General features: G+C 43.0%; 1 protein-coding gene across 2 annotated transcripts in view; it reads right to left on the reverse strand.

Annotated features, from left to right (window-relative positions):
• The window catches only part of E2F3 (E2F transcription factor 3), a 46691-nt gene that overhangs the window by 17502 nt on the left and 5314 nt on the right, over nt 1–23875 (reverse strand). Inside the window, exon 2 of one of the 2 annotated variants that reach the window (XM_086743161.1) lies at nt 4911–4975. The exons of the other annotated variant lie outside the window; for it this stretch is intronic. Coding sequence (XP_086599287.1) covers nt 4911–4975 — 65 coding nt within the window. The remainder of the gene's footprint in view (nt 1–4910; nt 4976–23875) is intronic. 2 annotated transcript variants of the gene reach the window in all.

Here is a 23875-nt window from a genome sequence, read left to right on the forward strand (position 1 = left end):
AAAATATTTCAGAAGAGCATAAAAGAGCTTGTTAAAGTTATTGAGAGGCAATTTTAGCAAACCCTAGGGAATGTTTCATTTCTGGCCAGATGTTACACGTCTCTCAGCAAGTGCTTTCTTCCCCTTCCTGTTTTAAAAACTTCATAACTGATAAGATGCAGGACTGAAGTGGTATATTCTCTCAATTTCTCCTTCCCTGACTTACAGGACGAAGATATTCTAGTGCCTTTTTCTTTGCCCTAGAGATCCTAGGTGACTCACAGTTTCTCTCTTTCATCTCCAAAATTATTCAGAGAGCTTTGTGATATCAGACTTCCCCTGAGAAACCTCAAGATCTGCATTCAGCGGAATCGGTAACCCGTTTCAAAAAAACAACCAAAAAAATTATTTGCATAACTTATTTCTGCTACAGCACTATATTCATTATTTGCAGTATTTGTACAAGTTTTTATACAAATTATGTATTGTCTTTATTTGCATTGTTTGATCGTAGCATGCAGAATCTTCTGACACAGTATGTGGGACCTGCTACGAAGTAGGAAGCCAAAGGACACCAGTAGAAAGCATCCCAGTGATAGGGAAAGACAGGAAGCACAGGGAGTAAGAACGTCTCAGTGACATGAAACTCGAGTGCAATGAATGGAAGTCAGATTCCTCAGGGGGGTGAGCGAAAGGCTCATAAAGCACATGGGGCAATGAGACAGGTAAAGCCACAAATTGATACATCCAGCAAGAGACATAAAAGTAACAGGAAGGCATCCTATTGATCTGAACCAGATCTGAACCTACCTAACCCTTTGGCGGAGACCTAAAATATTTGGCATCAACTTTTTTGACTCCATTTTCTCTTTCAGTAGTACAAGAAACTGCTGATAGATACACAACTATGGATCCACTGTTCAGTGCAGATCACTAAAAACAGGTGGCACCTTGACTCCTATGCAGTTACACCCTTTTAGCTTAAATCCCCATTTAAAAAAAAAAACAACAACAACAACAAAAACAACAACAAAACCCAGATAGCTACCACAATTAACATCAGAGGCAAACCCACAAGAATGTCTTTATAAGAGCACTTGTATCTACAGGAAAATAGTTCAAAATCTACATGGATAAGCTAAGTATTTTCAAGTATGATGAAATTCACCTGATGAAATTCACTTTACAATACTCAGTCTCAGGGATTAACTTTTAAGAGGCTGGAGGCAGGTATGCTTACAGAAGACCACAAAAAGAGCAAATGTAGTTTACCATGAATTGAAAAAAGGGGTGGAAAAGTGCAAATGGGAAATTAGAGCCCATCCCTCTTAATGGGCTGGTTTGCCCTCACAGCTACCTGGGTCTAACAGGTTACTGACACCACCTCTTCTCCCGCATCCTCCCTCCATCCCTGAGCTACCCCTGCTCCCCGGCTGTGGGCAGCACCTGAACAACAGGTCCTCATCCAACCCCGCAGGGAGCTGGCTCAAGGGGTCACAACCAGCAGAAACCTCACCCTCCTGCAAACAAAAAGTCAGGAGTTTTCTGCCGGTTTAGCCCTTGCCAGGTGACTTGTCTGGGCCGAGGGCTGCCGAGCAGGAGCAGTGGGACACCCTCCATCCCGCTTCGGGCAACAGCTAAGCATTCAAGTGGCTTGGCTTTCCTGTCACACAGCAATCAGCTTCAGTTCTTGGGGAAAGAAACTGGCACCAATTATAGAGAAAAAAAAAAAATAGAGTGTTACCTTGTAAGAGCAGAACAGATAGCAAAGTGCTAAGCATTAGGTAACAGCTAGCACAGGGTTTTGTCAAGACAGCAGAGAGGGAAGTGCCGTGGTGGGGGACAGCCAGCACCAGTTTCTGAAGACCGCACCGCGTCAAACCAAACCCTCATTTCCTACGAGGCTTCTATTTCTAAGTTTGAGAGAAGAAGCAGTAAGACATCCTCTAATTCTTTCCAATGATAAAACCATGGAGCATAACTTTGCCAAACTATGCACATTTGAAATTTTTCCTGCTAGATGTCTCCCTCAGCTTTATTACTGGACACAAGACAGTTGCACTGTTTGCAAGAGACAGACCTAAGAAAAATTACATTACTTGTGCCACCTTCTGAAAACCCTTTTGTCTGAAACACCGCTGCACCCGTTATGCTTTAGCAGGCACATAAAATTTGACAGAAGGATGATCCAAGTCAGGCATGTGCCTTTCTTTTCCCTCAAAATCGCAAATTTAAAAACACTTGGAAAAACACAGCTGGTATATTTTCAGCATAAACATTAATAGCCAAATTCCATTTCAGACTGCAAGCGCCACAGCTCTCTGGCCTGCCCAGCTCTGCACATGCCATCTCTGGGGATGTCCCATCCAGGACATGACACATCTAAGTCCCCTGCTCCCGTAGCAGGCACTCAGGGTGTAGTAGAGCAGCAGCAGTCTGATTTAAATACAAAGGGGCAGAAGTTGAACTCAGAATGAGAGCAAAAGTAAACTGGGACAGAGTCTGCTGAGATGGGGACAAAAGATAAAATAAATTCCAAAAAAACAGGATGAGGAGTTGGAAAGCAACTCCCATTTAGGGTTGACTGAGCAGGGAAAATAGGAAGATTGGAAATGACCACGCATAGCAAGGAATAAAGTGTGTGTATTTAGTGATAGCTGACAGTGAACCCAACAGCGAGCCAGAGAAATGTGTCTTAGCAGTCAGCTGCGTCTCTGTCAGTGCCTCAGAGCCAGCACTAAGTTGGGCAAGTTAAGCAAGGGCAGATGACTAAGTCTGGCATCGTCTCTAGAAGATATTACAATTGCTAGGGGCAGATAAAATGGCAGCTTTTCTGTATGTCACCACAAAGCTGATATTACTGGGGAGGGGATGCAAGCCTATCCAGAGAGCACAGATAAATTTTGACCGCAGTGAGGAAGCCGCAGCACAGGCGCTTTAGCAATCCTCGTGCACTTTCCACAGGCTTTCCTCCATGTTTTCAAAATTAAGCAGGCACTTAAAGATACAATTTTAAAGCCAAGGTTCTGAGGCATGAACTCTAGAAAGCTGTCCTGGAGGTCAGGAGCTGCAGAGAAGAAAGCGAGCACCTTATGTGAAAGGGTAAATTAAGCTGGAGCTTGATGAAGGAGGAATACAAAAGAAGCAGCAAAGAAAAAAAAAAGACACCTTGGGGTGAATGCACAGAAATATTCATATGCTAGGGAAATTTCTCCACGGAACGAGGCAATACAGGCTGTGCCTTTTGAGCTTTCTCAAATGAACAGACTCTGGTATGTGAAGAGCTCAGAGTGCCTGCCAAAGGGCTGTACCCAGCTGAAGGCATGGCAAACACTGCAGCTAACATCAGGAGAGACCGAAAAATGGGGAGAGGTGCACGGAGGAAAGCAGAGGAGCTCTCGGCAAAGAGGGGGCTGAGCCCTGCGGGTCAGCTCACAAGTGAGGAAACGCTCGAGGTCAGCAAAAAGATGCAAGAAGGCTATCAGAGTTGCTGCCTTCGGATTCCCAGTGACAACATCTTGTTCCGTACCTATTTCCATTGAGCAATGAGGAGATAAATTTGCAGTGCAAACTCTTGTAAGGGAAAGAGATTTCAGTTTTCCATGAAGAAATATTTACCCCAGCGGTCAACATCAAGGGTAGTGTGGTACTTGTGTGGAAGGTAGTTAATTCTGACAGTACAAAAACATAAAAAAGAAGTTTAAGAAAAGAAAAGGAAGATAAAGAAATAGCTGGGAATTAAACTAGTTGCATGTCAAAAGCAATAAACTAAGTATGTTCTTAAAAAGGGTGGGTTCTAAAAGTCCTCTCAACTCTTCCCCAAAATATTACTTCTCTGTCAAAAATATGAATTCCCCTACTACCCTATAGAGAGGAACAAGACCAGGAATGACACTTTAATGAGAATATAACCTCAAAATTAAGTTTTACACATAGCTCATTCAGTAGACTGAGGTAAAAGAATATAAAAAAGATACACAAAAAATAGTGCCCTGAAATATAGCTACTTATTAGTCAGGATTATTAGTTGAGTGACAAGGAGCTGGTATTTAAAGAAGCATTTTAAAGCAAGTGAAAACACAGCTTACAGAAATCATCCTGATCAACCTACTCCAACACAAAAGCCCCAAATTTTCTTCTCAGAAAATTGCAACTGTATTAAACAGAGGACAAAAAAAAAATCCTTTTCACTATACCAATTTGTGTTTCCTAAACTATCAACTTATTTTTCAGCTTATCAGCTATCAGCTTATTATAGTTTTGACTGAGGGAAATTCTTCTCTAGCTCCTATATTGAAATTATTCATTCAGCTACAGTAGAATTCCTTGGTTTTAATGTAGATGAATATTAAAAGAAAATCCCCTTTGTATGTCGTAATAAAGTTTATCATTCAATAAGAGGCACCTCACAATTATCAAATTAAAGTACATTCTGATCATCTACAGCCCCTCCTCATTAGGCATTTGACCCTGAGAGCTGACGGCTGATAGTGTTACTCTGGAGAAGTTTATTTCAAGGCCTAATTAAACAATCCTATTTCCATCAATTTTCCATTTTCACAATTCCCTCAGAAGTATCACGAGTGTCAAAGAAGCCACAAACTGTAAGTACTTAAATATCAAACTGCAAGACTTATATTTAGCTCAAGAAAGTTAAAACGTGGTTGGCCAAGTTTCAGCAGCAGATTCTAGTTTGAAAGGAGGACCCAAGCGAGAGGAACCTAGTGATGGCTCTCCCTTCTCAGGTTGAATATGCAGAAGTGTTATGAGTGCCTCCCAGTCATTACTACAGAACATCACATGATGCCATTTTTAACATCCACTGAAAGGAATACATTAGCTTTCAGATTTTCAGCGTGGTTAGCCCGCTCCTGCGTTAACAGCCCCATGCATCGATGCGCTGCGCCTCACCCCCATCTGCCTGTTCACACCTCTCATCGCGATCCTGTCTGAACAGAAGAACATTTTCAACTGCTTTTAAATGAAACACAGTGACCTGAACCAAGCCATGAAAGTAGCGAAACGTAGCAATGAAAAATGGTGGTTTCCTCCCAGACCTACGGCAGGTAATTTTTTCGGGAAGAGGATTATAATCTCAAAGTACTAATTCCCTTTGATTTTTTTTTTTCTTTTTATCCTGATACCCTGTAGAGAGCTGACTTGCCAGAAGGTCAGAGTATCTCATAGTCACTACCACCAATGTAACTCGGGCACTGGGGTAAGTGGACAACTAATTTTCTGCTCATTGGTCTACTTGGATGCCATGGGATCAGCCTGCGCCCTGTCAGTCTTGCGCTCCGTATGGTAGCCACTGCTAAAACGTGCAGCTTATCTTGCTCTCCTACACTGGTACAGTACTTCGTATTTTCTTTGCACTAGAAGGGGAAGGACATTACAACGGTTGTGCAAGAAATAAACCAAAGCATAAGCCACGTTTTAGGCCTTAAACCACCAGAATTACACCTATGCTGCATAGGAAATGAATCATCCGAGATCTTTCTCTTGCAATTTTTTCCACCAAATATGAAACAATTACTTCTTACTGGAAGCAATGGCTTTGCACTGTATTAAGCTTGAAGGCTCCAGTTACCACTTCATGTTGAAATACGAAAAGTTATTTTCAGGAAACTGCACCCAGTTTTCATCTCAACTGCTCAACTGCCCAAGGTGAGGAGCACACATGTCTCTGAGCAATCCTGAGAACAGCTCCATGGAAAAGCTACTCCCTCATCCCAACGGTTGCTGAAGGCTGAGCTGCTCCTCCCTGGTTAAGGTGGAAGCTCTGGAGACAAAACTTCCAGACAGCGTGCTGACAAATGAGACCTTATAGCAGCCTTCCAGTACCTCAAGGCGGCTTACAAGAAAGATGGGGAGAAACTCTTTAGCAGGGCCTGTTGGGATAGGACAAGGAGTAATGGTTTTAAAGTAGAGGGAGGCAGATTTAGACTGGATATAAGGAAAAAAAAAATTACAATGAGGTTGGTGGAACACTGGAACAGGTTGCCCAGAGAGGTAGTAGATGTCCCATCCCTGGAAACATTCAAGGCCAGGTTGGATGGGGCTCTGAGCAACACGATCTGGTTGAAGATGTCCCTGCTCCTTGCAAGGGGGTTGGATGAGATGACCTTTAAAGGTCCCTTCCAGCCCAAATCATTCTGTAATTCTATGAAACAGCTAAGACTCACACACAGAAGCACAAACAGACCCCCCAGACAGTCAGGATTCCCCCCTAGACAGCATCGGGGTGAGGGGAGGTGAATCCTGACTGCAGGTTTTGGGGTGGCTGGGTGTAGCAGGGCACTTTCCTTCCTTGGTGAGCATGGCCAAGGCCACGGTGGTAAGCCCTGCCACCAGCAGGCTTTAACACCAGCCTGGTCCTACAAAAACTGATGTCAAAGCTACTGGCCATTCGCCTACCCCTGCTCCCAAAGATACCACTTCAGCAAGGCTGCTGCCTCCAGAGCAAAGCTCAGGGGTTTTCAGTTGCAGTTCACATCAGTAATTTCTCACCACAGACATCCTTTGAAGAAAACAAGACTGTTACAAAACGGGCCTGATGCTCAACTTTCCAACTGATGGCAAGCGGGCAGGGAGGGGGGCAGGACGTGACAACAGATCGGCCGCGTAAGTGACTTCTTAGTGTTATTTCTTAGTATTGTGTATGCGTGTAACAATTACACCGACACAGGTCCACTTTTAATGTTACCCATTGAGATGCAAGTAAGCCAAATAAGAAAGCGATAGTTTAAATTCACATGGTGTATGACAGAGCACACGTGGCGGCAGAGCTGCTTGCAGTGTTTCAGCCCTTCAGGAGCCTTTCAGCCTCCTGGCTAGCGAGGCTAAAACTGAACTGGACTGAGGGAAATAAATCTTCAGGATCATTTTAAGGTTGGTCCCAAAGAAAAGCAGTCTACAAAGCAGTCAGTCTCAAAATATATCCTAGAGATTATTTTGTCTTTTGTATTTAAGGACTATTTTTAAAAGTACTCTTTTAAAAGTCATTAACTTCAAAATAAAATTGTGATTGGATTAGTTCCACTGAGTGGCTTTCACTATGTGTAGAAATTAGCACAGCTACTTAAAAAAGAAAAACTTCCAAACACTGTCAGTTGTGTGCCAAATTGTCTGCTAAACAAACAAGCCCTAAGGAGGGGGGAGGAAAGGAGCTGGAGAATAGGATAGGATGAACTTCCTTGGAGGAAATTCCTGTAAATGCCATAAAGTATCAGATACACAGCTTAAAAACTGAAGTAGTAGTATACTGGACATCTATCTCAACAGAAGAATCGGGAGGAGAGTTACTCCTTACTTACAGAACATGTAGAATATAGTCATAAAACTCTCTAGGAAGATGTAATTAATAAGATTTGATATGTACAGAGCAAAAAGAGAGGAGGAGGAGGAGCACTCACAAAGCCGCACCAGTGCTATATCCATGTAGGTGCTCTGTAATGATGCAAGATCAGGCTTGCATCACAAAGTTTGCTCACTAAGTTGCCAGCCTAAACCACAGCATCTCGAGCTTTGTTTTCCTTGGATACAGGACACCTACAAGAAAGGACGGCTTCTGTAGAATTACACCAATGAAGTTTCTGGAGTGCAAGTTTTCTTGTCTGCACAGGTCTGCGGTTTGAGATTTCCCACCCTGGAACCCCAAGTCTTCCTGCACTCCATGCAAATGACCCGTACCGAGCTATACCCATGCAGTGCTAAGGGACTGCATCGCTGTACTTACTGACAGATGATGTACAGGGAACCAACTAACTTGTACATTCTTTCAAAAATTAATGGCAAAGAGGATCCATATGCAAACAGTTCAGAAACTATAGCACAGAGCTACAGACTAGAAGACAGCTAAGTTTTAAATACTCGGGTGCACATGAATGTTAGTGTTGGGTATTCACGCCCCTAAAGGAAGAGAATCATTTCTTAAAAAATGTCAACACCAATCTTGACTCTGTATTTTTAATTCATTGCCTGAGGTGTGACAGTTCTTACATCTAACTACTTGTTCAATTAATGTAATTAGTTATGAGAAGTCAGATCTAAAGTAGTAAAACCTTTTATTTTGAAGTACTTCCTTAACCTAGTTCCATACAAGTATAAAAACATACAGTTGGATTCCTCCAAAGTAATAAATGTACTTGAATCCATTTAAGGTGATAAAGATATTACACAGATTTCAAAGCACATTGCGAAAAAACATTCAGTAGACAACCAGATCCAGCCGAGATGCAATGACTTGCACTTATAGAGCCAGACGATGAGGAATAACATAGGGACCTAAGCAATTACTGCAATACAGGATAGTTCTGTAGGTTATGTAAACTGTGGGGAGTTTTTTAGTTTACTTTAAGGAAGTTCCAAAATTGTCCCAACAGATTAACCCTGAGATGTTATATTTGCACCTATGAGTAACTATAATGATGACTTTGCATGGAAAGATCAATTTATCATTTGCAAGAAGTTAATTAGGCACAGTTTTGAAAATGAAATTACTAGTATCACATTAAAAAAAAATAATCCTCAAGTAATCTTGCAGAAGTTAACACAATAACCTCCTCCACATACCAAACCTCAGAGTAACAAAAATAAACAACAAGTGCCCAAGAAACAGGAAACACAGTTTACATATCCAAAAGCTACTCTTCCTAGAAGCAGTCGGAAAGGAGGCTCCAAATCAGCAGAAGTCACCCAGATAAAAGCATGCAAGGAGAGAGGTAGAGAATCACAGAGAGCAGGGACTTAGACCCCACATGTGGCTGACAGCCCCCTTCACCTAGATCAGGAGCTGGTAGTGTCATCAGGTTTCTTCACAGCACATTTCTTTGAATACAAACTAACTTGACTTTCACCTAGCCTGGGCCACTAAACTCTAAGGACCGACAATTTCCTCCCTCCCCATGTCAAGGTAGGCAGTAGGCAGCTGTTGCATATACTCTTATTTCACCAGTCAGTTTGGCAGCAGACAGCTTACGTGGCTGAAATGGCACAAAGATAGCAGAGTTCTTAATGTTTTAAATTCTGTGTAGTGTCACAAAGAACAACTAATCCACCGAGCTTTCACTGTGATGCAGATTCTACCTCAGCAGTATTTTATCACTCCATCAGCCACACCAAGGAGCAGAACAACCTGGGAGCGCTGGAAAAACGATGGTAAATTATGTGGTTCAAATGGCAAGATTTAATTACTCCCAGTGACAGAGAGGGAATAAAACTAAGACAAGACAACAAACAATAGTTCATGAAAAAAGTTAATGAGGCTTGGGTAGACTAAATAATTTTCTTTTTCACATATAGGTAAATTCTGTCATGCCATGGACAAGGCAATCTAAAAAGCTGATGTGATAACCCATTTTGGAATACAACATCCAAAACAGATGTGTCATCACAGAGAATACATTTCTAGGGGAAAAGAAGAGAAAGTTGTTCTTTCTCATATCATGAAGTATATTTTGAAAAAGTATGCCTTTTGGCTCTGGTGAAGGAGAACATCTCAGGTCATAGAGTCAAGCAAGGACTTGACTGTATCTTGTGGCCAAGGATAGGAAGACATTGCTGAGCAATTTTAGAATCTGTTGTGAGAAAGTTAAACAAGCAAGCACCTGCCAGGAAGGACCATAAACATGGTTGCTCCCACCCACCAAGAAGCAGACAGATGGACTTGCTGACCTCAAGGCTGTTCAGAGCTGAAATTACAGAGCAAAACATTAATTTTGTCAAAACATGAAGGTATCAAGTCATTATTATTTCCCCTCATTTAAAAGAAAAAAAAAAAAGAAAAGGTCTAATTTCCACTTTGAGTTTGTATTTTTTCAGCTTTCAGTAGCAAGTTCTTGGTGTGCTTAAGTTCAACAATTTAAGAAGTCCTTTAATACCAGAATCATCTCACAGAGTGGCTGAGGTGGGAAAGGACCTCTGGAGATCATCTAGCCCACCCCCTACTGCTCAAGGTGAGGGTAACTAGAACAGGATGCTCAGGGCTGTGTCCAGTTGCATTTTTAATATCTCCAGTGATGGAGACTCCACAACCTAAGAGACCTATTCCAGTGTTTGATCATCCTCACTGCAGAATCTTATGTTTAAATGGGATTTTTTACATTTTGATTTGTGCCCATTGCCTTTTGTCCTGTTACTGGCCACCACTGAGAAGAGCCTGGCTCCACCTGCTTCACTCCCTTCCATCCTTCTCTCCTCCAGGCTCAACAGTCTCAGCTCTCTCAGCCTCTCCTTGTGTATCAGATGCTCTGAGGCCTTAACCACCTTTGTAGTCCTTCACTGGATGTGCTCCAGTATGTCCGCATCTCTGTTGTACTGAGGAGCCCAGAATTGGACTCAACATGCCAGATGTGTCTCACCAGGGCTGAGGAGAGGGGAAGGATCATCTCCTTCAACCTCCTGGTAATACAATGCCTAACGCAGCCCAGGAGGTCATCAGTAGTCTTTGTCATAAAAGTGTGTTGCTAGTTCATGGTCAACTTGGTGTCCACCACAGCACCCATGGCTTTTTCTGCAGAGCTGCTTTGCAGCAGGTTGGCCCCAGCCTATCCTTGTGCCTGGAGCTATTCCTCCCCAGGTGAAGAACTTTCCACTTCCCTTTGCTGAAATTCATGAGGTTTGTGTCAGTCTATTTCATCAGCCCATCAAGGTCCCTGTGGACGGCAGCACAATCATCAGCTATACCAACCACCTCTCTCAACTCTGTGTCTTGTATATCTGTCAAGTCATGCCTTCATACTAATTTCATAAGCAAAATATTGCTCAAGTAAGTTGCACTGCAGGGCATTTTCTTCAGACCTCAAATAATTTTTGCTACTCTATTTAACATCATCTTCCTTTTTCATCTTTTTCCCCTTTACAAGTACTAGCACTGAATTGTGTATGTTATTTTAAGTATCAGCTGCACCAAAACCGTTCACTGAGGCAGAAGTATCCCCTCCCCTGTTCCTTTTTTCTTTTGTACATGCCAGGATGCAAGCCTCAGTGCCATCACTCCTGGGCATTGCACTGGAAGCTGGTGTGCAGTTGCTTATCCACTACAGACTTCTCAGAAGTGCTGCTTTCCAGGATACAGGCCCTCTTTCATAAGGCATAGCTTGCATTCCCTGTTCTCTGGCATACAACTTTGCCTTTGGCTGTGTTAAAGGCGCAGTGTGTTCAAATGTGCCTAACAGAGCAAGTTGTGAGAGCTCCATTATCATTTACTGTTCTGCTAGCAATTACTATCAGTAACAGGTTTTTTTGTTTACTTCTGGGACAATGATGAAAGCACTCCGTAATATTTGGATTAGTGCAAAAACTCACTGGAATCAATCAAAAAGACTCTTTGCTGTCACTTAGCCAATTTTTAATCCAATGCCACATTGACAGTTACTTTTTTTTTTTCAATCAAAAGGATTTACAAAATTAAACATCTTTTCCATCAGCCTCATTCACATGTCGGACATGTGAATGCTACATCTTCATCACATTTGGCTGGTGAGGAGGAAAAGCAGGAGAAGTAGAGTGAAGGTAGGAAGAGCTGGCTGTTGGATACTGTTGGTAAACATTTCGGGAACCACCACAAGCACTTTTTGCACTACTGTATACAGAAGAACCCCATCCTTATAACTGCACACTACTTATACTCTACAGAAAGGGTTACTTCAAGACTGCTGGACATCCCAAGTTTTAGGGAAGTTTTATGGATGCCAGAATGAGACTGGAAGAGCAGAACAATAGCAGAAAGTTAAGAGACAAGACCTAGGGTGAAAGCAGGAGCTCAGGAGCCTGTTCATGAGCTTTAATTTCTATTTATTACAGCCTAACATCCAGAGAAGCCCACCTGCCTTCCCCCTCTTTCCCTTTCTGCTACTCGCCTTGCTGCCTAACCGTGCAGTTATTAGAACTATCCTGTAGGCAATGCACAACTAAATGGGATTTTCCAGAAGCCTGGCAAAGTCTTCCAGTGGAATCTAGCACTAAAATATCACCTATTAAAGGCTGCACTAAAAATTCCTTTCTTTAAATAGATTTCTTCTCTTTTCAAAATTGTCTACTCAATTCAGGCTCATGGGTTTTTCCACAAATGTTCAGAAGACAAATGACCATATGATTTGAATTGTGCCTTCTTCAGAAAAACCATAACTTTCTCTTATGATCAGTACACCTTGATCCTTTTCATTTTCAAATGCAGTCCCACTTATGAGTCATCACTCCCTCCTCACACACACACAGACACACTTTTCAGACTCTCCTTTTCATCCTTTTCCTCTTGTTTTAGTAAAAGCTGTAGGTAGGGCAAACTAAAATAGCAAGTTTCACAACTGGACATGAGACATCCTTAAATTTAGATCAAATGAGCCCTTTCAAAGTACACGGGATCTTTCCATCCAGACAGATTTATAAAAGCTTCATATAATTAGGGAAAGGAATAGGATCAAAAATAGCCTATGTATGATGGCCCTTCTCAACAGTATGTGGATAAGGAGGACAGCCTTACTCTCTCAGCAGCAGGAGGAAGAGTATGACAACTCAGGGCAGCCATGGGAAGCCCCCACCAACCTGCAGGCCTCCTGGATTGCTAAAGACCCTAGAGCATGGTAGATTCTCCAAAATAAATAAATAAGTAAGTAAATAAATAAATAAATAAAACAAAAAACAAACAAACCAAACACCAAAAAAAACCAAAACCAAACAAACACTAAAACCGAAAAAACAACCAAGCCACACTCATTTTTGACACTAATTGATTTCCCAACCCTAATTTCAAACTCTATCAAATTGTAAAGCCATGATTACCCAATAAAACTTGACTACATTTCACTATCTGAGGGTGCAAGTTCTTATCCAAGGTGAAGCAAAAGCACTTAAAAGACAACCTTGGAAGAAACCTGCTTTGCCAGTCATTAGTTTGTCTTGGAATTATAAAACTCAAAAAACCAAAAACCTGTCATCTTGCCTTGACACCCATTCAGTTCTACCCTTTCAACAGGCGCCTGTTGATGATAGCAGCAAGACTCTTCTTACTCCTGACTTCCCTCCCACGCTTTGCACTGGCAAGAAGCCCTCACATACTGTGCACTAACTTGGAACAAGTTCTACAGTACGGCCCTACGCTTTCCACAGCAAACTGGAAATTTCATCTCCGCTTCAGGTAAATAGGTTTTATTGAATTAAATACAAGAAAGTAAATATGGCAGAGTTACAGCGTTCCTTGTGTAAAAAAAACTGAATTCCAAAATAAATAAGAATGCTACACAGCTTTCACATTTTACTATCCTGCAAATGTTTCAATGCACAATGGTGCTAAAGAACGCATTGGGAGAAAGATGGAAATTTTGGCAGCTGCTGTGGGCAGAGCTGAGGCTTCTGGCAGCGGGCAATGTGTGGAAGGATTGCGAGATAAACACATCTGAAGTTTTCTGCTGGAGTAATCAATAACGAAGTAGTTATGTTCAAGATCAGGCAACAGATCAAACTGATAACTCTTATTTTGCAGCCGTATTAGTTACAGGCTGTCTCCAGAGTTATTACCACACTAGTTGAGTTTGTACGTGGAGGTTTCCTTACAGCCCCAATGATATAACTCCTTTCAAGCTGAAGCCGAAATTCAGAGGTATATGTTGGTCACAAGAGCCAAATTCTGCAGCGGCGTGGAATAAGCAGGGCCCTGTGTGCTCTCGCCACCAGGCAAGCTGGCTTCACCTCGCCACTTGAGGGGCAGAAAGGAGACTTTGCTACAAGTGCAGTCATGAAACTCAACCTTCCTTGATGAACTTTCCATATGACTAGCATTCGTTACCACTCATCTGACCAGTTCTAGGAGCCTTCTTCCCACGTTCATAACCCATGCAAGATAACCCCCTTGGCTGTGGGCAGTAAAATCCATCCCAATTGCTGTCTCCAGGGCTTCTGTGACCTCTCGTGCAAGAGACCTTTCATCTGCTAAATATCAGTCATGTTAAAGCCCCGCTCAGAGCAACTGTACCTGTCAAAGCAGCACAGCCAGTCTTTCCTCAGCAGGGACTTCCTGATAGCGTTTGGAGAAGGCCTCCAGTATTACAAGCTCACTACATACATAACTTCTAGGCACAAGTTACATTTATACCTTCACCTACTTCAACGCCAGCCATCAGACTGTAATTAAATTACACGTAGCCTGGGAGCCTCCGTCAGGGACTGGAAGCCGAGCGTACAAGGCACGGTGCAAACACAGCACTGAGAAAACACAAATTCTCAGTTTAAGCAACTGTGGATTTCCCCTGTGAATGGGGAACGTTTTCAGCCATGTTTTACTCCTCCACACACTCACAAAACCCCTAAACTGCCCCCAGGCCTTTAAAAGCTGAAAGGCTGAGATGGGGAGAGCCTGCGAGTTCCCTCCAGCCCTTGGGCACCGCCAACAAGGCACTGACAGCTGCACGCGCTCGGTAACCTAAGCAGTAAGTAACGGCACAAAAGCCGCCTATTTTCTTTACAGAGCCATCTGTTAGGTTTTCGTTACGCACAACTCCACTCACTTCTAGGAGATACTAAGGTCGCACACGGAGCAAGGCGCTCCGTCCGCGCTGAGCAAGGCATCCCACATGTGGGGAGAGGGCACAGCCGGAGGGCACATGTGGGCATTCGCAGCCAAGGGGGCACCCCGACACCCCACTGCCAAGGGGAGCAGCCACCACCAGCTGCAGCCACGCTACCAGCCAGGCCGGGGAGCTCGCTGGGCTGAAAACTAATCGCTCGCCCAGTGTTAGCTTTCAGCTGGAGCGGGTTCCCAGTCTGGCCAAGCACGGGGCAGTAGGTGGCCGGGCGCCGACGGGACCGCGTGAGCAGGGAGGGAGGGCAGCATGACCCTGATCATGGTGGCACCGACTTGGATCACCGTGAGCTGACTGAAACCACATCCCTAAAGTGTCTCCCAGGATGGTTCCAGGAAATCCCCTCCATCAGGGGAAGCACTCCCAGTAGCACAGACCTGATCCCCAATTCACCTTTTCCTTCCTACCCCAGCAGGCAATTAAGGTTACCCTGACTATGAGAGGATTACATTTCATTTCCAGGAACATGCAGATGGAAACTAAAATACTCTCCTGCTTCTTAAGACAAACAGGCATTCCGATACTGCTGAACCAAACTGATCTAACATGTTGGCCTGGGGCACAATGATAAGGAGTGACGGGAAGACCTTTGTCCCTCACTCACCTACTGCAGATACCTGTTACAGCTGGATTGCTTTGTGTTTCAGTCCCTGCATGAAGCTGGTGATCACCTGAAGGATCTTGACATGGTATTTAATCCTCTTCTGTATGTTATTGCACCAGAAACACCAAATAGTTTACCAAGCAGCACAACCACTTAATAACATGTGACTATTGAATTTATTATGCTGAAAGCAAGTCTTGTTATATCTACCCCAAAAGAGTATCTTCAAAGTGTAACAAGGAAGAAAGTGGAATTATCAGTCAGTAATATTGTCACTCTTTTCTCACAGCTGGAGCTGCATCCATCAGATGCACTGCAGAAAACAAGGAGAACAAAGCTAATCAAATACTACCACCTTTCTTGCTCTCTGTTAGTGCCTCTTCTAAGATTGACCACATTTGTGGTTAAATGCTGGGAGTCAAACTTCCTATAAGCAGTGTCGTTACGGTTCCAGATTTCCACTGTGGTTCAGCTGTATCACAGTTCTGGAAAGGCGTACTGGCATATGCTCAAACCACCACCTTCACTCATTAAGGTGAGAAAAAAAAAAAAAATCCACATTGTGACTGTAAAAGGTTCTTACTGAAATCACCTTGCTGGCTTGCCTTCTTAAAGATCTTAATAGTGAACTTGAAAAAAAAATTTTAAAAAATCACTTTGTTGAAATTGGTGGTCTGGATAAACACACATAGTGAAGAGACTGACACAATATCACCATGCCAAAGGAGATGCAAGTGGCTAGATAAACCAGAGCAGCAGAAGCCCAGCTCACACCACTTTCCACTCCTCCCAAGGATTCCTGCTCAGCCCTCACAAGCCCCTACACTGTATATGTACATGTCTTGTCTTTTGTCATAGCAATCCAAAGCCTTCACCAGATCTTTCACAATTTGAAGCTCACATCACCGAGATCAGTAGTCCAATTTCAGCCGTAGCCAAGATGCTAGATGCAGCTAGTTGATCTGGTGGCAACACTAGCAACTTGTCCCCTCAGAAAGCAAGTCTGAAGACAACAGTCTCCACAAACTCACAAGTACTCCAAGTATCTGCTGCTAAGTGTAGCTCCTCACAAGAGAAGCTCTTAAGTTTTTCTTTAAAAAAAAAAAAAAAAAGAAAAGGATCAGCTCATCGCAAAATGGACAGAGTGAAGCATGCTGGGGTTTGGACCCTTTTTCTGGAAAGAAAAATCAGATTAGGATACCAAAACCATGTGACAGTAGTCAAAACAGACCTAAGAAATTCAGAGTTTCAACTCCAACTCTGAAAGCAATAGGAAGCTAAGCGAAAGCTGAAGTTTCTCCACTCTATGCAGTTACACACAAGAACAAGAAAGCAACTAGTCATGGCCCTGATTAGTGTTACTATGAGAAAAAAAACTCCAGTCTTACATGCATGGGGTGCAGATGCACGAACAGGTGGACCTGGAGTGAAACGTGCATAAAGACCTCCCCCATGTAAGTGTGCCGCTGCATCAGTCCTGACCCCCACACCCACCTCAGCTCAGACTAACACACCTACTAAGGTACATTCTACATTTTTCCTCAGAGAAGAGCAGACTGTGTACCTTCCCACACTCTTAATTCAAGTTACTCTTAATTAAAGGCTCTAGCTGGGAAAATCACTGCACCTGCTCCACGCTGGGGCTCATGCCCATGCAGTCATGGAGAAGCACTCGAACACAAGGCAGCGTGTCAAAGAGGACAAAAAGCACTGTACTTGGTGTTCAGGGAGAGGTGAAATACTTGCAGAAGGTGTTCAGCATGACTTTGCAGCAGAAGGAACTATACATTTTCGTAGGATTTGTGCAACATTAACCAAAGGTCTGGGGCTGAAGATAGACAAAGTATCTGACACCAGCTTTTCAGGAGGAAAGCTAACCTTCCAGGACCATTACAGCTGCTGGCAGGCAGGCTGTCCCTAATCTCTTCTAGACATGCCACACTTGCACAACCAGTGAAAGAGCCAGGACTGCCTGGGTGGGCAAGCATGTTTGCTGGGATCTTTATGTCGTCCCTCTCGTGTCATTGCGCTATTATGCAAAGTTCAAGAACTTCAAAACTGTTCCAGATCTGTTGGCTTTCTCCATTTCAACAAGGCATTGCCATCAAACAAGTCAATGGGCAAGCTCAAGTATCTGATATTTTTAGCTAGATATATTGTAGCATCTCACAGATGCCTAGTTTTCCCCCCTGCAACATCTTAAGGAAATTCCTCCCTTCCTCAACTGCCAGTCGAGCAGAGTTTGGGGGCTGCTTTTCACACGCAAGGGCAACCACATTCTTCAAATGGCTGTGAGAGCCACATTTCTCCACTTCAAATGAAGTGCTAGCAACAGATCCAATGCCTGTCTAGTACAACTGGTGCTGCTTCCCTCCCCTTGGAGGATGTAGGGAAAATGCATTCAAAATGGCACCAAGGCCACTGAAAGAGCTAAAGAGTAGTCAAGAAAACGAAAACTAGACAAATCTGAAGGGCAAAAATAAAAAGGCTGAAATTCTGATCCTTTCTTACTGAACACAGAATGATTCAATAACTCCTGATTCACTTAGAGGCAGAAATACCCGATTTTGGCCTTAGAGAGAGAGTCCATCTTAGTCTCTGCATTGCAGATGAGAACAATCACATTTTTGCTTGCTCTGACTTATCGCTAAATTGATTATTCTCCAGGACTAGGAAAGAGCAAGAAAGGAGGGAGATGGTAATCGCCCTTATAAAATGCTTTAAGGTGAAAGAAGTGAATGGATCTTACTTTTCCTAGCAACTCTCTTTCCTAATTTTGAAGCAAATAAATCACACTGAGGATAGAATCCTGAACATATGGCTTTCTCTGAAGAAGGGGAATTTGCCTGCCTACAAGCTTGCTTTCCCTTTTTTTTTTTTTTTTAACATTTATTTAATTAAATATGTCAGTCTCTGGAATCCCCTACACATTCCCCTTCACAGCAAAGAGAGTTTCTATCCCTCCTCCCCCTAAACCACAAAAAAAAGCTTTATAAGTATTAACTTCTTTCTGTTCAGAGTCTGTACCTAAGCTTAATATCTAGCCAAGAGCACACAACCTGTTCACTACTGTTGCACTCACTTCCCACATTTTCAGCAAAAGCATGATGTTACCAAGACAAGGGAAGGACTTCAGCACCCCAAGGCCAGCAGCAACATGAAGAGTATCTTCAGAGAACAAGTCACAAGCAGACTATGTTGGAGGCCTCCAAATGATCTTGTATCTTTCTTTACCACCTTTCTCATAAACACCTACAAAGCACGTGGCTCTGAGTACAGCAGCACAAGGCACCCTGTGTTGCATGCTCTAGACTTCGAATGCTCTGTGGTCTTTCTGTAGAGCAGTTGAAGCAGAGGACCACTGGGATGGACACTGCTAACCCCTACATCTGAAAGACCCTTCCTGCATGGGCCTTGCAGGCTCTCGGTTGCAAAGTGGTTGTTGTGAGGGCCCTGAGAAGGGTGAAATACCCCCTGAAGTTCCTCACTCCCTTGCCTGCAATCCAAGAAAGCAGCTGGTGGCAAGGCATACAAGATGATCAGAGAGAAGATTGCCAACAGCAGTGAAAGCGTAGCACAGAGGCCAAGAGGCAATGGCCTGCATTTTCTTTTTTAAAGTAATATTTTTTAAAAAAACAGACAACAATGTGACTAGCAATTGAAATCAGAAAGGAAATTGAAATGATTTTATAGAAAGAAGTGTGAACCAAAGTCGTACCAAAAGCCACCTGAATTTTTCTCTATCATACGCAATTTCCCATGCTCATTTATGTCATCTTCACGGTGTCAGTTTTCGAGAGAACAATTCTCGGCTCAGCACGACAGAACAGTAATACAGACGGGCATGCAGAACATTAGCATGTTATAAATAAACTGCTAATTTGAGGTGGGAAAAGTCATCAAGGCAGCTCTTATGATTAAGAACCAGAGGGAGAAAATGAGCAGCTTGCTTATGCTGTCAGGACACTGTCTTTTACAAAAAGAGCTTTTTCCAGTCCCCAATTCCTGAGGGAAAAAAAAAAAAAAAAAACAAAAATAAACCCAGTGAAATACCCACTGTCGAAACAAAGCAGCCGGTGAAAATGCTATTATAATTTTTAAAGCTCTCCCTGCCTCCACCTCAAGTAGTAAGCTGTCTTTTCTTCTGGCTCAAGAGGTTTGTGCTTAAAAAGAGTACTACTGTAGAGTTGTGAAGTTTCAGCTTCCTCTCACCCAACTCACAGTTTGATGTAACTCCTAAGAGGCATTTTTAGGCTACAGATACAGCGCAGCTAAAAAAAAAAAAAAAAAAAAGAAAGAAAAAAAAAAAGAAAGAAAAAAAAAGAAAAAAAAACCAAGGTGCAGAACTATTATACAGCAATTTGGATCTGGGTTACTTGGAGCCATTCGATAAAAGTCTTGCCATGAAAAGTAAAACTTTATTCTGCTGAGCCGACAGCCAGGATTATTCGTGCTAGCGATAGCGCTGATCACCACCCTCCGTCTGCCCGGCGCAGGGTTCCCTTCCCACCCTGTCCCCGGCCTGTAAGGACAGATAACGCCCCGCCGCGGCACAGCTGCCACCTCGGGTATTATTTCTGTACCACTCCAGCACTGTCGCTCTTTACCAGCGTGCTACTTACTAAGCATTATTATAAAAATTTCCACAAATATCTCTGTTCGCCACAAGCGGGGATAATGGCCTCATTGCAATAGCCTTGATAAAAGCTCCAACAAGACAGCTTTCAGATATCGCCACACAAAAGCCTTCTGTGAGAGCTGTAACCAACATCAATTCCCGCTATGCGAAGACATTAGACAAAGTGTGAACTAGCTTACTGTACGGGGACAAAAAACTGACTGTCAATGTGTGGGACAAACGCTGTCTAAAAACACAACGCTGGCAAGGCAAAATAACACCAGCATATACACATGGTAATTGCCATTTAATTCCAGAGTTAGCAGCACAAGAAAACAAGTACTGAAGGCACTATTAGGTTACTGGCATCACTCAAGACATTATAATTCCATATAATGCCATTTCTAGCATCTCTGGTTGGAAAAATGAGTTTAAAACCAGCAGATGTTAACAAAGCCCAAGCAGAGGGTGAAGGAAAGCCCAGTTTCCATTATAGAAGCAGTCAGAGAATGCAGCAAGCCGTTCAGACCTGCTGCTTAAAGCACATTTTCCAGCATCCAGTAGACAACCTGATACACACAAACTGCCAGTCTGCCCAAGATGAAAACCTTTCCGCATGTTATTTCGTATTTTTACATACTTGTCTACTTACACTGTGGTAGCACTCAAAATCCAGAAGCCTACTGTCAACATAAATGGACTGCATCAATACAAATGCCAGGCCAGAAGGTTACTTTTTTTACTTCCAGACCTGAAATATGCCAGATGACATCTTTTAAATGGGAGTCTAGGTAGAAGGGATGCAAGCAAGGCTACATGCTGGCTTGTTCCCAAACAACACGCAAGGCAAATTTGCTAAGTTTTATAGAGAGCATAGTACACTTGCTCTATGGAGAAGTACTTCACTTTAAAATTACATCTGTACTTTAAGATGTGTAAAAATAATGAAATCCTACAGTGCAGACTCAGTGGCTTGCAGAAAAGAAAAAATTACCTATTACTGCAATTTTAGTAAGATTTTGTAACTAATGGGCAGAATCAAAATTAAGAGAAAGTCATATTTAGAGAGAACTAAGAGTGGATCAATAAGCCTGACACAATATATAAGAATTCAACTCTTACACTGCATGGTGACAGCCACCATTGAGTCCTAAACCAGAGACTTTTAATGTCATCTTAATTAAGAGGGAAGGAAGTTTGCCAATGAGTTTCTCCCTCCTCCACTTTCTAGCAGAAAGTTATGCAATATGCAACAACCTTTGAACCAAAAGCTGTACAACAACCAAAAAAAAACCCACAGAAAAAACCCAACAGAACAGCATTGTAAAGAGAAAGTCTTTCAAGAAGTTCATTAATGAAAATTACTTCTAGAATCTATGCATATATTAACCAACACACACATACCACAACTTGGAGCAGGAATGCTGGAGCTGAAGCAGCCAAGGCTGAGCAGACACCTCTTGTTATCTAGATTCCCAGTGCAATTTATTCTTACCAAAAACAGTTGTTTAGATATTTTCTACAAGTTTTCACACATCTTCGCAAAACAACTAGTGGCTTGCAGTGTCTATGCGAAAAGACTACAAAATCCCATTGGAAAGATATAGAAATGAAAGTCAAAATAACAGCAGCCTCTGCTTTTAGTAGTTGCTTATTCATATAAAGCTTGAGATACCAAGGACCCAACATCTGCAATACTGCAACTGAACATCACAGGAAGCACCTAGTATCTTCCTAAAAAACAGGTCCTAGACCCTTAAAGACGGGCACCTGAAAATGCCATCAGCCTTAGGTAGCGGTCACTTCTGGGCCTAAATGCAGCCACATACAAATTGGATGAAATCTTGAAAGCCAATGCAGTTGGTCAAATTAAGTCTCCTACTTCAAGTGACAAAATAGGATGCTGGTTTTACCTCCAGAGGTAGGAACAAAAAAAAAAAAAAAAAAAAAAGCCATACTTGCCCACCTAACTCAGCACAGTCGCAGAAGAGATGCCAGCTGATTCTGAAAAGGTGATCTTCAGTGCTCCACCTTTCCTTCCTAGCTTGGTCCTAGGCAGAAGACCTTCAGCACAAAAGCCTGAAAGCTGCAGGGCATGCAGGTACAGCGGTGGCAGAGTTAGTGTGTTAGTTTTCACACTGTAACAGGTCAACAACTGTTCACAGTCGTAAGTAGGACAGAAAAGACACAATATGCCATTAACCTTAGGCAAGTTCAGTTTGCAAACCACCACCAACGCATTTGAAATGTACTGATATACATATGAAAGGAAGGCTAAAATGCATGAAGTAGTATGCTCCTACTGAATAGTGGAGGACACTTTGGCTTCACCAACACCTAGTCAAACTCTTGCCTTCTCCCTTTGCAGGGCTTGCAGACAAGTATTTACACTGAGCCCACAAGGCATATTAAGAACTCCCCAAATGCCACAAGACCCAGCAAATAGCAGCACCATCCAAGCAGATAGCATAGTACTTCAAGAGGCACCCAGCCACAGCACTCCAAGTCTGGTTTTGGACCAACTTACATGAGGAAAACAGAAGTGAAATAGTTCCCTTTTAAAGATGTGATAAATTGGGCAATTTTGCCAAGTCTGTCTTCAAACAGACGAAAGAACTGAAATTGAAACCGAGTCCAGATACTTCATCAGCAGCACATCAAGCCCTGCCACGGCCCTGTCCTGGAGGCACGAATGGCCTCCCTCCCACCACGGCCATCAGGCATGCAAAGGGATTCTCTTCTCCCCACAGCAAGCACAGTTCTTCTCTCAAAAAAATAATGCAGGAAGTGATTAACTCTGCCAGACAAAACAAAAGCCTGAAGTCCAACTTAGTCATTTGTAAGGAGGAGAGTTGCCACCATATAGACACAGTCAGCGCTGCCAGCTGTAAATGAGATTATTTGCAGAGACTGTAAAACCTGGAAATTTACTTACACCAAGAGGAGCTTTCCATCTGCTGAAGCCTTCCTCTGGGCAGGGCTGGATCTACATTACCACTATTGGTGCAAGAAGCCCATCTGAACTGAAGTCACAGTCTCCAACCCATCCTCAGTGGGCACCTCCTCCAAAAGCCAGGATTAAAGCCTGAGCCACTCTCCCACCACTCCACACCAGCACCAGGAGCAACCCTGCCACCAGAGCCATGACCATCAGCCCAGCACACGCCTTCAGAAGTGAAACCTGAAGGTTTGAAAGGTCTCCTACTTGAAGCTACTAAGGAAAGCCCACATCTTCATTTCTCACCCAATTCCCCTCTCGGTGCTCTGGACAGGAGGGGTGGGCTGGATCCCTCTACCACAGCCACAACTGACCAAGGGCCCCATACAGGATAGGGGCTCCAAAGAGGAATGCTGCTACTTTGTTTTCCTTTTTTTTTTGCAACACATGCTTTGTAATGAGCAGTTCCCACAGCAGTTGGGCACACTCATCCTCTCTGCTCCACACCTCCTCTTTCCCCCCCCAGGGCCAGGTGAAACAACCTGGCTTTGAAAGGGTCTCTGGCTCCTGCAAGGCCTGCAAAGTGGGTCTACCATGTCTTCCAAATGTCTTTCAAAGCTGCCAATCCCCACAAGCTTCACAACTAAAAACTCATAACTAACCAACAAGTTTGTTTTCACACCCATGTGGTTCTTTTATAAAGGACATCTCCATTTTAACATTAATGGCTTTCATTTCAGGATAAGTTAAACAGCCTAGCACTCTTCAGCTTGTAGAAGACAACTGAGGACAGAAGAGAACACATCATAAACTGTGTAGAGAAACATATGTAAGAAAATCATTTTCCCCCACCACAATATCTAGGATCACCCAATAACACTATCAACAGCAAGTTAGAAAAGAAAAAGGAAGAAACAAAGAAAACTATTTCTTTTGTTCCATACAAAATAACTAAATCATAGATAGAACTTGTTGCTACGTAAGGTCAGAACTACAACTACATTGGAAGAGAGATTAGACAAAGAATCACAGGCCATTGGTAGCTTTAAAACTTGTTGCAACCCCTGAGCAAGGAAGTGCTCTCTCAAAGTGAGTAGGAGAAGGGCTGTCCTGTGTAAGTCTTCTTCTCAAGTTCCTTCCTCAAACATTTGCCACAG

This window comes from Chlamydotis macqueenii, chromosome 2 (assembly GCF_036417535.1).
Source record: "Chlamydotis macqueenii isolate bChlMac1 chromosome 2, bChlMac1.mat, whole genome shotgun sequence".
NCBI classification, from domain to species: Eukaryota; Metazoa; Chordata; class Aves; order Otidiformes; family Otididae; genus Chlamydotis; species Chlamydotis macqueenii.